Source organism: Oreochromis niloticus, linkage group LG20, assembly GCF_001858045.2.
Source record: "Oreochromis niloticus isolate F11D_XX linkage group LG20, O_niloticus_UMD_NMBU, whole genome shotgun sequence".
NCBI classification, from domain to species: domain Eukaryota; kingdom Metazoa; phylum Chordata; class Actinopteri; order Cichliformes; family Cichlidae; genus Oreochromis; species Oreochromis niloticus.
Genome location: NC_031984.2, coordinates 28,674,345 through 28,689,867, shown reverse-complemented (window position 1 = coordinate 28,689,867; position 15,523 = coordinate 28,674,345). Strand labels below are relative to the sequence as shown.

General features: G+C 39.5%; 2 protein-coding genes across 3 annotated transcripts; one reads left to right on the top strand and one right to left on the bottom strand.

Moving 5' to 3' along the window:
* The first annotated feature begins 834 nt into the window (after nucleotides 1–834).
* On the top strand, nucleotides 835–7,429 carry otud3 (OTU deubiquitinase 3). 2 transcript variants are annotated; one of them, XM_003449127.5, is made up of 8 exons: nucleotides 835–1,409; nucleotides 2,827–3,080; nucleotides 3,631–3,779; nucleotides 4,989–5,101; nucleotides 5,214–5,336; nucleotides 5,475–5,607; nucleotides 5,825–6,012; nucleotides 6,228–7,429. In XM_003449127.5, the coding sequence occupies exons 2-8, from the start codon at nucleotides 2,875–2,877 to the stop codon at nucleotides 6,390–6,392; spliced, it is 1,077 nt and encodes a 358-aa protein (XP_003449175.1). In that variant the 5' UTR covers nucleotides 835–1,409; nucleotides 2,827–2,874; the 3' UTR covers nucleotides 6,393–7,429. The 2 variants fall into 2 exon arrangements, with proteins under 2 accessions (XP_003449175.1, XP_005454160.1); XM_005454103.4 differs by having other exon boundaries at nucleotides 2,778–3,080.
* Nucleotides 7,430–8,219: 790 nt separating this feature from the next.
* bcas2 (BCAS2 pre-mRNA processing factor) lies at nucleotides 8,220–13,418 on the bottom strand. The gene is made up of 7 exons (XM_003449151.5): nucleotides 13,200–13,418; nucleotides 11,397–11,489; nucleotides 11,235–11,305; nucleotides 9,268–9,429; nucleotides 9,127–9,177; nucleotides 8,953–9,033; nucleotides 8,220–8,865 (listed from the first exon to the last, which is right to left on the bottom strand). The coding sequence occupies exons 1-7, from the start codon at nucleotides 13,290–13,292 to the stop codon at nucleotides 8,739–8,741; spliced, it is 678 nt and encodes a 225-aa protein (XP_003449199.1). The 5' UTR covers nucleotides 13,293–13,418; the 3' UTR covers nucleotides 8,220–8,738.
* Between the last annotated feature and the right edge of the window lie 2,105 nt (nucleotides 13,419–15,523).

Sequence of the window (15,523 nt, the reverse complement as noted above, 5' to 3'; positions counted from 1 at the left end):
CAATGGTCACAATTGCACAACTCTGTTGCTTGTGAAGCTCGCACACAAGAATTTCACTCACATGTACTGTACCAGTGTACCTGCACATGTGACGTGACAATAAAAGTGATTTGATTTGATTTGATTTATGAGTGCAGCTGCAAACATGAAGCTGAATGCAAATTTACTACAACTGAAAAATATTTAAGTGGCCATCCCATCCATTTTCAGGCAAGTAAATCAACTTTCAACTAGATTAAAATAAAAGGACACAACTATAATGATAATATGATCAAGCTCCCTCTTTGTAGCAGTGGATCCTGTGGTGATCAACTTTAAATTCAACAAACTACAGAGAAGAAGAAGAAGAAGAAGAAGAAGAAGAAGCGGTGGCTTGTGGGTCATATCCACGGTTTGCAGATGGTATCCATACAAACAACCTTATGTCATGTCACAAAAGCCTTTGAGCAAGGCAGTGAAGCTGACAGAGATGGTATGCTCTCTAAAAGAAGACCATCAGTCATAAATTTAAAATTGTGAAGTCAGCTGAAAATGGCCTTTCTTTCACATGATGTTCTAATATCAACTCAAAAATAGAAACTCTTATCTTAAAACACGATGTGCCTTGCTGACACACACACACACACACACACACTGCTCGTGCACATACAGTACAGAGTTGTTGTCCTTTGAGTCACACGTGGCTGACGGCTCCTCTGTTTCACTCAGGTAACGGGCGCTGATTGCTGCACACGCACAAGCACGCGGGTAGCCTGTAGGCCATTACATCTGTTCACACAATTCCAGCACTTACCCACGATAACCCCTCCACACACAGAGCCACATATCACAGGAGACGTACGGCTCCTTTATGTTTTTTCTTGTCTCGTTTTTTGGAAATAAAAAAAAGTTTTACTGCTTCCACTTCCTCGTTTTGTGATGCAGTTTTATGTCTCGAGGCTATTTTCTTTATCTGTGTCTGTTTTTGTTTTTCTTAACGTTGCAAACATCCTGTTTATTGCTGTTCAGCCCACTCCTCCTCCGCCTTATATTCATCAACTGCGTGGAGTCATTAAAATGAGTAGGTTGTGAGTAGCCTTAGAAGACATTAAGAAGGCAGAAGGCGGTGAATTTGAAGACCACGAGATAGAAAGAAAGAAATAGATAGATACTGGAGTCGTGCCATTGATTTTTTTTTCTTGTTGTTTGTTTACTTTGTTTAAATGAAGCAAATTTGCTGCTACAACAAGCTTTTTTAATCGCCTTTACGGTTTGGTCCATTTCTCCTTCCGTACGTTTTGACGTACACGGATATACGTACGCGGAACCTCAGTTGTAAACAAAAACGGACAATCACAACTTTCCTTTTCTGAGCTAGAACATAATAAAAACAAACACTGGTTTATCTCGTCAATCAGAGTTTTTTAAAGGTAAGTGTCAGCACGATAACCATGTAAAGTTACTCGGTGTGTCATGATGTAGTGATAAAGACAAGAGATGATTTGTTATGTAATCTCTCCAGCTGTTGAGTACTCTGCACTTAGCCGCTAATGCTAGCTAACAGCTAAGCTGACGCCGAAAACGCTTCGTTCGAACTAAGTAGATAGCGAGTAACTTCGTACCCACTTAAGTTTCTACGTGTTTATTAGTTAACTTCCATACTGCTGACGAATTGGCTACATTTAAGAAAGCAAAGTAAAATTATTTCGCTTCGGTACAAACAAAGGAAGCAAAAAAAAAAAAAATTATTGGACGTTCTCTAAAGTGTATCACGGCGTATGTTTACAGGCCAAGAAAAATAAACAATTAAATTCAATTAGATTGAAAAAAACAAAAAAAAACAAAGCCGGGTTAGGGGATAGCCTCCAAAGAAAAATCCAGAAAGTTTCGAAATTGAAATTGTTAATTTTCAAGAAAAAAACAGAATAGTATTTGGCAGAATTAAAGTCAAAAAACGTCGTAAATTATCTGAGATAATACTGACAAATTTATATATATATATTAAAGAAATGAAAAAAAAGTGTATGCTGCTTTTGAAGTAAAGGTACACTACTGTGAAAACGTCTTGAGCCACCCCTCATTTCTTTCTATTTTGCTTTCATACAGTCAGACTGTCTGAAAGTTTGTCAGTCACATAACGGAACCGGCAGATTTTGGTCCCAAACAAACTGCCACACTGTAAAAGCATACGTCAATAGAAATACACACATGGGAACACTATCAGTCATGTACTGGCCAAAGAAGAGCTTTGAATGTCCTTCAAGAAACTGTTCCTGAAGACTACTTAAAAAAAAATACTAAAAAAGCTTGCCAAAGGGAGTTCAGACTGTGCTGAAGAATAAAGGTAATGGTAAAAATGGCACTGGGTGGTTATACTTAGGAGCATAAATGTGTAAACTTACGAAAAGGAAAAAAAACCCAAAAAACAGATATTTGCTAAATATAAAGTGGCAAAGACAAACAAAACTCACACAATTAATAGTAAAAACATAGAATATTCTTGGGGAATATAAAGTCACAATTTTAAGAGGAGAAAAAAAATATATATATATGTTGTTATTCTTTCATCAGCATATTTTGACTAACAACACTGATACTATGGGTGAATGGCGAAAGCCATAAGGACTCATTAGTGAGGATGCGGAAGGGTAATTTAAAAATTAACACCTGTCACATATTATTTGATCTAGAATGGTCTAATATGCCGTCTGGTTGAAATATTTAAAAAACAGAACTATGTCTTTCCTTAGCCTGTCATCTCCAAACTACTATTTCTCTGTCATTTAAAAAAAAAAAAGGTTGCAGACGTGTGGTAGTCTTTCATGAAGTGCCTGCTCACTGCCACAGGGAGACGCACTGTGGTGTTGTAGGCCTGCAGACACGAGTGCGGCCAACATGTCGAGGAAACAGACGCACAAATCTGTGCGGAGCAATAAAAAGAGCGAATTGGAGCGCAAGAGGGATGAAAGGGCAGCACGCCGGGCCATCGCGAAAGACCGCAAGAACCGCCCTCAGGATGGCGATGAAGGTGCAGAGTTTGTCAGTTTCTCCAATCAGCTGCAAGCACTGGGGCTCAAGCTGAGAGAAGTCCCTGGAGATGGGTAAGAGCCAGAATATCAGACCTGCTCTCTCTGTGTGGTCCTGCATAAACTGATTTTTCATTTATTTCAAAGTGATCAAAATATTATGTGAACTTATTATGTGAACATGTGAACACCAGTGTTGAATCTGTAAGTTGCATTAGCTTATTGCTGTATTAAAAATAGTTTTGACTCAGAGGGAATCGTGTCTAGTAGATGAGGCTACTATCACAATGTAGGTAAACAGGAGATTGTTCATATCCTATAACTTGGCCCACCACATCCCATGTGGTGATATCTTGAAACACGATTCTGGCTTTAGATTGGAGCACCTGGACTTGTTTTAAATTTATTTGGATGCAGTTTTTAAAAGAGCTTAAATGTATTAAATCTGTCCTAAAAATGCCATGTGTTTATCCTTTATATAATCAGTTATGAGGGCTCAAAAATGCTTGGAAAAAAATCAGGCGGAGCAGCTCTCTTTGATTTAAAAATTTGAACAACTTTTAAAGACTGTATATTAAACCCTTCAACCACAGGCAGTCATTTGTCATTTCCTTTTGTCCTTTAGGAATTGTCTGTTCAGAGCTCTAGGCGACCAGTTAGAGGGTCACTCCCGGGGCCACCTGCGTCTTCGCCAGGAAACTGTTGATTATATGACATCCCATCGACAAGACTTTGAGCCCTTTGTTGAGGATGACGTTCCCTTTGCACAGCACTGTAAGAAAAAACACAAAAAAACAAGCGGGTAACATCGGCTACATACGCCAAGAAAACAATGTGATTAGCTAGACTTACTCTAATTGGCAATTCACAATCTATAATGGTACCTACCCTATATTGCCAAAAGTATTTGCCTTCACACCTATACAAACTTGACTGACATCCCACTCTTAATCCATAGCGTTTAAAATGGTGTCAGCACATCCCTCACAGCTGTAACAGCTTCAGCTCTTCTGGGAAGGCTTTCCATAAGGTTTAGAAGTGTTTACGGCAGTTTTGACCATTCTTCTAGAAATACATTTGTCAGGTGAGACACTGATATTGGATGAGAAGGCCTGGCTCGCAGTGTCCGCTCTAATTCATCCCAAAGGTTTTCTATTGGGTTGAGGTCAGGACTCTGTACAGGCCAGTCAAGTTCTTTCACACCAAACTTGTGTGGAAGAAGGCAAACACATGTCAAGGTCCACGTCTGTGTGGACTTGTAAAGTAAAGAGCCAAGCCCAACTTCTGAAAAACAACTCTACACCATAATCCCCCCTCCAACAAACTTTACACTTGTCGTAATGCAGTCAGACAAATACTGTTCTGATGGTAACTGCCAAACCCAGACTCATCCACCAAATTTCCAGATGGAGAAGTGTGATTCGTCACTCCAGAGAATATGTCTCCAATGGTTCACAGTCCAGTGGTGGTTCAATTTGCACCACTTCATCCAACACTTTGTATTGTGCTTGAATCCAGCTGCTCTGCCATGAAAGCCCATTCCAATAAAGCCCATTCCATGAAGCACTCTACACATGATTCTTGAGCTAATCTGAAGGCCACATGAAGTTTGGAGGTCTGTAGTGCTTGACTCTGCAGAAAATTGGCAACCTCTGTGCACTATGCACCTCAGCATCCGCCGACTGTGGAATATTTAGTAGCGAGGAAATTTCACGATTGGACTTGTTACACAGGTTCAGTGATCTCTGGTGGTTATTGCTTCTGGGTGACAGATGTATGTAAGTGGCCTGTGGGAGGGACGGGGTGTCACAAAATAAATATACAATCTCTTAGTTTAAATCTTTCAGTTTAAAAATGTGGAAATACTAATATATACAATAGGACAGCTTTAGTCATTTTAACAGACAGACTTTAAGAGTCATGTGTTGAAAGTTCAAGAGAGCAGTTGTGGCAGTAACAGCTCTGTGCTTCTTTTCCTTGCAGTGGCCAATCTTTCTCAGCCTGGTACTTTTGCTGGCAATGATGCCATTGTGGCGTTTGCTCGCAGTCAACAGGTGAAAGTGGTTATCCATCAGCTCAACACTCCGCTGTGGGAGGTAGGAGCAGATACTTTCAAATTATGTCTCCTGATCTTGTGCGCTAATATAATTTGTTATATGATGTCTCTGTGGCACACCACGCTGTTTATATGTTGTGTTTTTGTTGCAGATCAACGGTTCAGAGAAGCAGGTGTGCCGAGAGCTACACATTGCCTACCGCTATGGAGACCATTATGACAGCGTGAGACGGATAGGAGACAACTCCGAGAGTCCTGCTCAGCTCCGCATAGAGGTGTGGTGTCCTACCAGACCAGTAGTTAAAGAATAGTTAGCTCCCAACTAGCACAGTCTTTATATGTCAACACTGCACCCAATGAACCGTCTTCTACTAGATTGTTTCTGATGTTTTTCTTGTCGTTGTTGTTCCCAGAATATGCAGAATTCACATGGACAGCAGCGTGAGTTTGGGGATGGTCAGAGAGACAGGCACAAAAAGTCTTCTCCTACAGCGTCAGAGGAGGACAACGTGATCCTGAGCTCCATCAAGAATCGAGGGATCCAGGGTTAGAAGTTACATTTAAATTATTAGCTGGTGGAACAAGTAGACTTCTGTGAGGGAAAGCAACATAATCTTCAGAATCATGAATGCTTTGGATTTTTTTCACAGCTAGTTGTTGTATTGATCACATAAATATCCCGGGATTGAACTGAGACTGTTTGCATGACACTAACAGAAACAGATCTGATTGTATTTGCGTGTTTATATCTTTTCTGCCTCAGGTGATGAGGAGAACTTACTTCAACTGAGTGCAGCAACAATCAACGCTGAGTGGCTTGTTGGCTCTGCGGTGGGCCAGTCCTGCCAGGGGCAGTGTGCCTCTGGATCCTGTTCAGCCTGCAGAGCTGCAGCCGCTCACTGCAGTGATCCCACCCAGACAGCAGAGGGCAGCAACTTTCAAAAATCCAAGGTTGTCGACACAAGTTTCACGCTAATTATTTGCATTATAAAGGAGCCTGTCTAGCTAAATCAATATTTTATACTTCACATTATACATGAAATAGATTCACATTGGTGTTCTTAACTTGTGAAATATCTTTTTGCAGCATTGGTCATGCTTTAGCAGTTTTAAACTTTACTCAATGAGCATAACTTACTTTTTCGGTTTTTTTCGGTCACCCCAAGGTCTCCAACAAGCAGAGGAAAGAGCAGCAGCGGCTCGAGAAAAAGAAGCGTCAGGAGGAGCGGCATCGACAGAAGTTCCTCCAGAGTAAAGGAAGCCAGGACCAGAACCAAAACCTGCCAGACGCTGTTACTTTAGTACCAGCTCTGAACACTCTCAGCATATAGACTGGAGCATGGCCAAAAATACCTTCTGCTACTCTTGCTACCGGTGGCTGTCCACAAAGTTTTGCACATAGTCAAAATTTCAGTCACATTGGATAACTTTTCCTAAGGAGAACCCTCTAGCATCTTTGCAAAGAGTTTAACGGTGCCTGTAAGCTGGTGTGTGTGTGTGAGAGAGATGGGCGAATGTTGTAAGAGATGAGCGAAAGCGCATGAGTATCAGTATTTCTGTTGGGATTTTGATTTGGTTCCATCCATTCCTGGTGTTGGTGTATGTAGAAACTGCTCAGATGTGGTCTAAGTACTACATTATCTAACTCCTTTCTATTCTGGACATCGGGCTTTTCATGACTACCACACAGACAATCTTGCACAGCCAGGCTTTTTGATTTGCCACAGACATGAGTTTATTCTGATGTTCGTTCTGTCTGTGATCGAAGAATGGATTCATTATTGGGGGGGCAGACGAAATGATTGTTATACACAATGTGTGTAAGGAACGTGGCAATAAATAATAATAAATCAGATTTACCTTTTTTATTCCTGTGTGAACCCGGTAGTACGCTATGTACTATCCAGGGTGACGTGCTGTTCAAATTAGAGGTTTATGAGTCAAAGTAAGTTCCTGACATTTTTATTAAGTAATGTGTTTAAAGGTATTAGTCACTTTGTCTTTGTCTTTTTTTTAAAATTAATATGGCATTAAGAGAAATGATGACATAATTTTAACAGACACAAAGGAAGGATGCTGACAGATGCTCCCTTATTCGCCACAGCGGGTAGAAAATGTGCGGGCACTTACACATCACCTTTCTACTCGGAGCTTTTTACTACAAGCGTAGTTTTTCTCTTTACTTTGTGTAACGCTCACACGGGTGCATCAGAGGATACGGGGGGTTCAATATCTTGCTAAAGGATACCTCAACATTTGTCTCTCCTCCAGGAAGCATACTGGAGATTGTTTGCTTCTTAAGAAAATGTGTAAACCACTACACTGTGAAGCCTTTGCAGAAGCTTCTCGATATTATAAAGCAAATGCAGAAATCCTGAATTTAATTTGGTTTCTTGACCTTTTCCCACCCCATGTCACTGTCAAGGATCCCACTAATTTGTGCATAATGCTGTAATTTAGTTAGCCAACAACAGTAGTCTGTCACTGGATATTTGTGCACTTAGGCGTAATTATCTTGCACTCAGTAAAGCTGCAGCCAATAAACGAATCTAATATAGAGGGACATACATGTGTTGATATGTTATTATGGATACTAACTAGCCTAATCTCATTATGTTTAATATTCCTTCAACCTTGTGTACACTGAATGTTTAAAAAGGGAAGCTATTAAATTACTTCCTGTCGTGAATTCAAGTATTCCCCCGAGAGCCAAAAGGTCAGATTCAGACTGCGTTTATTTCAGTTTCAGCTTTTTTCTATTACCTGTGTGTGATATTGGTGAGAGGAGATCCCCTTAAAATTGTCATCTGAGGCAGACAGCTCAACTCACCTGATGTTCTTCTGTTTGTGAGCGGCAGCCAATCAGATGGAAGCTAGTTTAACGGGAGAAGTGCTAAAGCTACTAGCTTCAGCTGAACAGTACATGAACTGAGGGACTGAACCGTAAGAGTATTGTGTAAACGAGCACACCAAGTGCCCCTTGTAGGAGGATATAGCTAACTAAGGCTGCGGTGCCTTAGAGGAAAGAAGAAACTGGTGTGTTTTATGATTTTATATTAGAATAAAATATAATCAGCAAAATAAGTGAGTGGATATCAGACCAAGTTTAAAAAAGAAAGGGAAAGATTAATAAGAGTTCAATCAAATTCACACTACAATATAAGAAAAGTTCATTTATTAAAACCCGCTTTAAAAAATTACATTAATTGAAGTCATGCTGGAGCTCATAAAGATGAGTCTGGCTTCAAACGACAAACTATGTACATTTTTTCCAAACACACAGTTCAGTTGGAAGAGAGCTTGAAGAATCAGGTTGATGTAAACTTCCAAAATGAGCTCATGTGACGAAATATTAAATGCTAATACTATAATATCATTAGCACTTACAGCCAACAGACTAAATAATGTCACATGTGATATTTAAGCTGCCTGTCCTATCAAACCAAGTGAGGCAACAAAAGCTGTTTTATTGTGTTCAACTTTCCGTTTGTGAAAAGATCATGTATTGTGTCTTGTTTTTACACTGGAATGAGGTGTACAGTGGTAAACTGTGTGCTGCAAATTGAGATTCGTGGGCGCATTGGTAACGCGGCAATAAAATTTCAGTCCTAAGGTTGCTTCTTAGTCCTGTTAGCCTCATGAGCCAAGATGGGATCTGACCAAGAGATCAGTAGCTCCTAAAAGTCCTGTCGGATGTTCTCCTTGTTTTCGTCTCCCTGCTGCTGCCGGAGTTGAGTGACTTCGTTTTCCAGCTGAACGATTGCCCGCTCGATCTCATAGTTCTTACTGACCAGTGACACCCAGCTGTTGAGGACACAAATACACATGTTAAAACAGAAGGGAAACTTCCACGCGTCAGTGATAAAAACATAAACTCTTCCAACTACATACTTAGACTCCAGCTCTCTGAGTTTGGCTCCTGCTCCCAACTGATCGTTCTTACGTTGCCAGTTCAAATCCTGAATTTGCTTCCTGTGTGGCAGAACAAACACACAAACAGGTAAATATTAAAACACGTTAAACACCGTGTTTTGGAACAAAAAAGTTTTGAGGCAATGAACTCACCTGAATTTGTGAAGTTCCTTTTGTGCCATCTCAATCATGAAGGCCAAGTTGCTGAAGAAAAAAAACAAACACGACACGTGTTAGCAGTATTTCCCCACAGACATCAACACTGTGCAGACTGGATCTCGAGACTGTACGCACTCGTTGTAGGCCTTCCATGCGTTGGTTCCATACTGCGACATGAGTTCCAGGTTCTCGATACGGACCGCCTGGTGCTCCAGCTGGGCCATCGAGTTGTTCACGCACTCCTGCCACGCTGTAATGTCATTCTTCTGTCCTGATGAGGGCGCCGGCAACTCATACCTCAATGAGGAAAACATTTATTAAAATACTGGTGATCAGCAGTGCTAAACCTCTGCCTAGTAATAATGGATTGCATTTACATAGCGCTTCTAGGCACCCAAAGCGCTTTACAATTCCACTATTCATTCACTCTCACATTCACACACTGGTGGAGGCAAGCTACAGTTGCAGCCACAGCTGCCCTGGGGCAGACTGACAGAAGCGAGGCTGCCATATCGCGCCATCGGCCCCTCTGGCCAACACCAGTAGGCGGTAGGGTAAAGTGTCTTGCCCAAGGACACAACGACCAGGACAGAGAGAGCAGGGGGATCGAACCAGCAACCTTCCGGTTACAGATGAGCTTCCCAATCCCCTGAGCCACGATATCAACACGCCGATGGTATCAACTTGAAAATCCTACATTGTTGTGTTCTTCAATTATCGCTCTCACAAAGTTTTCAGAAAACTTGACCTCTGAAGTTGAGGTTGAGGTCACCGAGAATTCGTCTGAGATTTTTTAGTAGATGCACCTATGGTATCGTCTGCAGCTGCTATTCTTTAGTTATTGCATTCACAAACTTAGGTGTCCACGCTGCCTGTCCGGGTGACGATAATACCCAATCAGCCTTTTACAGCAGAGGGTTAAACTTTAACATGCGAACCAATAAATCAGAAATGAAGGCAGAAGAAAAAGCAGAAAAATACAGTTACCACGCAGTATTCCAAATATGTTGGAATACTATCCACAATGTACATTTAGAAAAACAACAACAACAAGAGCTGAGTTAACTGGCCTGTCCGAAAATGTGGACATCATTTAAGTGCCACATAAAATGTTGAATTTCTATTTTTTTCTTTCTTTTTTTTTTAATGTGGTGCCAGAATCATGTATCATGTGCCATGTGACTTGAACAGTTGTGTAATTAAAGAAGGGGAGGGATATAGCTACTACTGAAAAAGCAAGTCATATAAAAACAGTTTTTTTTTTTTTCACAAGAATCTATGAAATCCTGTGAAAAACTAAGTACATCCATTCTGCTTCCATATGAATTATGACTGTAGCAGCCAGATCATGCCAATCAAATGTAATTTATTAACTGATCATCAGCACCTGTGAGCACCTCTTTAAAAGCTGAAGTTTTGTCAGTTTGTTATAACGATGCTACAGTCCTAGCAACTTGTAACACAAGGTCAGATCGTGAAATGCTCAGAGAAACTGCAAAATGACCAGGGACTACATCTCAGACTCTACAGGCCTCGATTAGCATGTTAAATGTTAAAGTTTATGACAGTAAAATTAGAAAAAGTTGCATTTGAACAAACCAAAACACTTCTGTAACAAAGTCTTTTGAACAGAAAACCAAACACAGCACATCAGCACAAGTGTCTCACATCAACTGTCAAGCACGGTGGATTTTTGCTTGTTTTGCAGCCACAGGGCCTGGGCATCTTGCAGTCACTGAGCTGACCATGAACACCTCTGTATACGAAAATATTCTTAAGTCAAATGTGACCAACAGCTGAAGCTTTGGACAAAAACTCACAGGACTGCACAACAGCAGATCAACAATTTAAGAACCACATTTTGCATCGTCCTTGACAAACTTTAAATGAATGGTTGTGATCTTTGGGCCCTGAGACTACACTGCATTAAAAACATAACTTTACAGTGTAAATCAGTGAATGGGTGAACAGCCTAGAAAGAACTTAGAAGCAGTGTAGTAGGTTGACGATATGAACTCATCTCTCTTCCTCTGTGACAAATAAGCAAAAAGCTCAACTTGCAGCTAAGCTACCACCAGGCTCTTACAGCTGGCAGGATTTACCTCTTCATACTCAGGAGCTCCATCGGCTGCCGAGCTGCCAACCGCTCAAATTCATTCCTCATTATTTCTGTCTGAAGGGGGTGAGAACAAAGAAGAAGTGCCGTTATTTCCTTGTCAACAGCTGAAACCACTAAGAAGGTTTTAAACTGATGAGTTCATCACCTCAAAAGCAGAGAAATCAGGAGTAGGCAGGTAGCTCAGGTAGTTTTTTGTAGGTCGGTATCTTCTCGTCTCTTCTTCGACCAACGCTGCTGCCTGAAGGAGGAAACAGGATTCGTGTTTGGCACGGGGAATATTTTGCAGCCACTGGGAAATTCACTTGAAATGAATTGCATTAGAGTTGCACAATTCACTTCTTGTTACTCGACCACTGAAACACTTTGAGGTTCAGCCTTTTAATTAGGAATTCATCAGTTTAGAAACTGTGGGCCAATATTTATTGGTTAAAAGGTACACTTCTCTTTTTTTCATAAACATGGAAAAATGAAACAGACCTTTAGCGCACATAACTTCTGATAACAGACTGGGACTAGTGAAAAATCAAACATTCCCATTGCTACCATATTAAAATATTCTACTGCAACAACTTTTGACAAATGCAATATTATTCTTGAGCATGAAGGAGATCAATGACTGGACAAGTACAGTCACTGAGTCATTGAGCTGCAAGTTGAGAGAAGAATTTGAGAAGAAAAATAAATGTTGCTGTAAAACTGTTCTAGTCTAATGGACTCCAACTTACAGCAAATCAAGAAAACATTAAATACCGCTCACATACTAAGAGGATAAAATCCAAACATAGGCAATAAACACCCTCATATTTTTGTCAGATTTAAGAAAAATCATCAAGTGCTGAATGAGTAACTGTTTTTTTGCCAAATGATGCTGCACACACTGCCGTGGGAGTGTCAGAGTGCTTTTTTGTTGTCAGCTCTCCTGTTATGCCACTTTGGTGTGACTGTTGCAATAGCTGCTCTTACTACAGACTGCAGAGCTGCATGACACAAACGGCAGTAATCTGTCTACCTTAGATGTGATGAGAGCAAACTGAGGATCCAGGGAAAATGTCTTGATCAGTGAAGTGTTTAGTAATGACTACGAAGAAATTATTGAAAACACTGACACAAATATATATCAATGTGCAAAAGTCTTGAGCTACCCCTCATTTGTTTCTTGGTCATTTTTTTAAAAGTTGTCTGAAGCAACAGCTCTCAGGCTTTGTGAAGATCTTTCAAACGTTTTCTTTGGACACGGGCTGCTTTCTCACTAGTTTTCAGTGAGAAAACCCAACTTAAATTGTATCTTTAGATACTTTGTCACCAGCAGCCTCTTACAATAACATCTAATTTTTCCCCCCATTTCTTTTGTTAAATCTACAAAATAAAAATAAAAAATACAAAGAAAAACCCCGATAGAATCCATAAAATACTGTTTTGGGTCAACAAGTTGATTGCCAAAGAGCTGTTAAATGGAAATTTCGTATTTCTCTGCCTGTTGTGAAATTTGAAGAAATTGAACAAAACAAGAAGTGGCAGACCTAAGAACCATCTACTGTATCTGAAAGTCATGTCTTTCAGAAATTAGAAAAATATAGCAGAGACCTGACACCGGACCTGAGATACACATCTGGACCATCATTTGACCCATCTACTGTTCACTTCACGAGAAATTATCTCAGTAGAAGGGTAGCTGTCAAGAACCAATTCTTAAAAATGAGAAAAGGGAAGAAATTATTCAATGAATCTATACATCTATTTCGCTTTTTTATCTAATAAAATATAAAGAAGGGGTTTTTCAAGATTTCATTTAATCTACATAATAAAGACACTGTCCTGACATGCGTCTGGTTAACAGAGCACATTACCCAGCTTCAGAAATCAAACTTATAGTGTCCGCTGAAACATTGCAGTGTGGCATGTAGCATGGTTAGCTAACACGCTGTGGTTGAACTGCCCGTTTACTCACCGCTTCTCTCACACCTGCCGCATCGTAACCTTGGTCGAAATATGGCAGAGCATCTACAAACACTTCTCCAGCTACTGAAGCCGTCCCGGCCATTTTTAATCAGTCTATATATCGTTCACTTTATTGAATTGTCTCGCTTTCTGCTAAATAAACTCAAAACCCAAGTGTCCCTTTTCTTCTTCGTTAATTTTCGCTTCTTCTTTGAATCTGTGCTTTAGCGCCACCGCATGGTTTGGAGTGTTTATCTTAATGTTTCTTCTTTGAAGCGTGGAGCATAGCGCACATCGAAATAAAGCATGCCATGAATTCATAATTGAATCTGCAATAAAACATTAATTATTAAATTCCTTTTTTAATGTTCTCTTTTAATTTGTTGTGGATTTTTAATTTGTTGCGGTTTTTTATTTTGTTGTGGATTTTTAATTTGTTGCGGTTTTTTAATTTCTTGCGGATTTTTAATTTCTTGCGCTTTGCACTTCCCAGCCACCGTAATTAACAAAGTAATTCATTATTTGATCAATCAATAGACATTAAAAATACATATTTTCTACAAACTATTAATACATATGAAATATCTCTAACTGAAAAAGGGTTTACAGACAAATATATGAAATACTTATTAAAAAAACAGCTTGAAATTAAAAATGTAAAAACAGATTTTCAAAATAGTTTAAAAAATACAATTTAATAAGAGAAACAGGTCAATGGAGTTAAAAACTGAAAGACAAACCTTTCTGACATTTAAAATGATGATGCCATCCCTCATTTTTAATTCCATTTCTGTTCCTTAGCTATTGGATTGGCTATTGGATTAACTTCTCTATTTTGGAAACCCTGACCTCCTCAGCAGTATGTTGAGTCTAAACAATAAATCAATGATCTTATTATTATAGGATAATCTATTTGATTAGCTTCTCCATGTAACCTTTCCATGACTCTTTTGGTCTTTGTGAATAAAACAACGCCAATTAGCCATAGCAGAGTTGTGCAATCCTAACGTGACCCTACACAACTTGTTAGTACTCATATTATTTTACCAAACCTTTGATGCCTAAGCTTAAATGCTAGTTATTGCAACATACTGGACATTGATTGCTTACGTCCAACATACTGTGAAGTAAGAGTGGGATTTCCTCATTGGAGAGGGTAATCCAATAGCTAATAGGAAAAGAGAATGAATCGAAAAGGGAAACAAGCATTATTTTTGATTTCAGAAAAGTTTGTATTCCTAATTAAATTGAGGAATTCATTTACTTATTTCTATCTTACATTTTATTCTGTAAAAATTTGGAAAATCTGTTTTTAACATTTTAATTTGGAAATACTTTCTTAAATTAGTTTTTTATTGAGTGTTTCAATCTTTTGCTGTAAATTGCTTTTCATTTAGAAAGATTTACCTCCTGTTTTTATTGAACAATGAATTATCAAATAATAAATTGCTTTACTGATGCCTTAATAAATAGAATATATTAAAATGAATTTGTAAATTCATTTACTGGTGAATATTTTATTGGGCAATTAATTATTAATTCATGAAATGCTATAATAATGTGGGTGACTTTCAGTGGTGGTCCTAGCCTGTTTGGCGCCCTGGGCGAACACTCCCTCTGGCGAGTTTTAGCGAGGGACCACTGTAATTGTGAAGATAAGTCACAACATACCCTTCGTAAATACTAATATATAGAGACCCTTACCAGCAATCATTCATGTATTTTTTATATCCTGTGGCTTTTTTTCACGGTTTGTTGACATGCTGTGGAGGTGTGCACTTGACCAGCTGATATTTGGCTTTGACTCTTGTTAACCTGTAGTTTGAATACTGGACATTTCCCTCTTTAAATCATAAGAACTGTCACTATACAGAGATGTGCTTCTGAATGTGGATGATTCTGATTTTGTAATGCAGGTTTGCTTGTGTTGAGTAATGTAAACAACCAATCGATCTACACGCTTCAAACGTCAAAACTGATCATTTGATTTTTTTATGACACAGCAATGATGAGTGTTCCCACCTCCTGCTCTTTGTAACTTAACGCGATCTCTCCATTTTCCGTATTTTGGACATGATTTTGGAGTCCACCTTCGCAGTAGCGATTGACCGCAAAATAAAGTTACCGGAAATGTACAACCCTACATCCGGTCTTAAAACAGGAAGTTAGCGTTTTCTCGTGCACAGGGTCTATGCGGCCTTCAAATGCGTCCTTCATTTCCCTGGATTTTAAGGATGGGTCGGTGTAGACTTCATGGCCCAACATATCCCAGACTTCATAGCGCGGCGGTGGGTGTGGATAATTTTGCCGAAAAAAACGGCGGAAGCCGGGCGG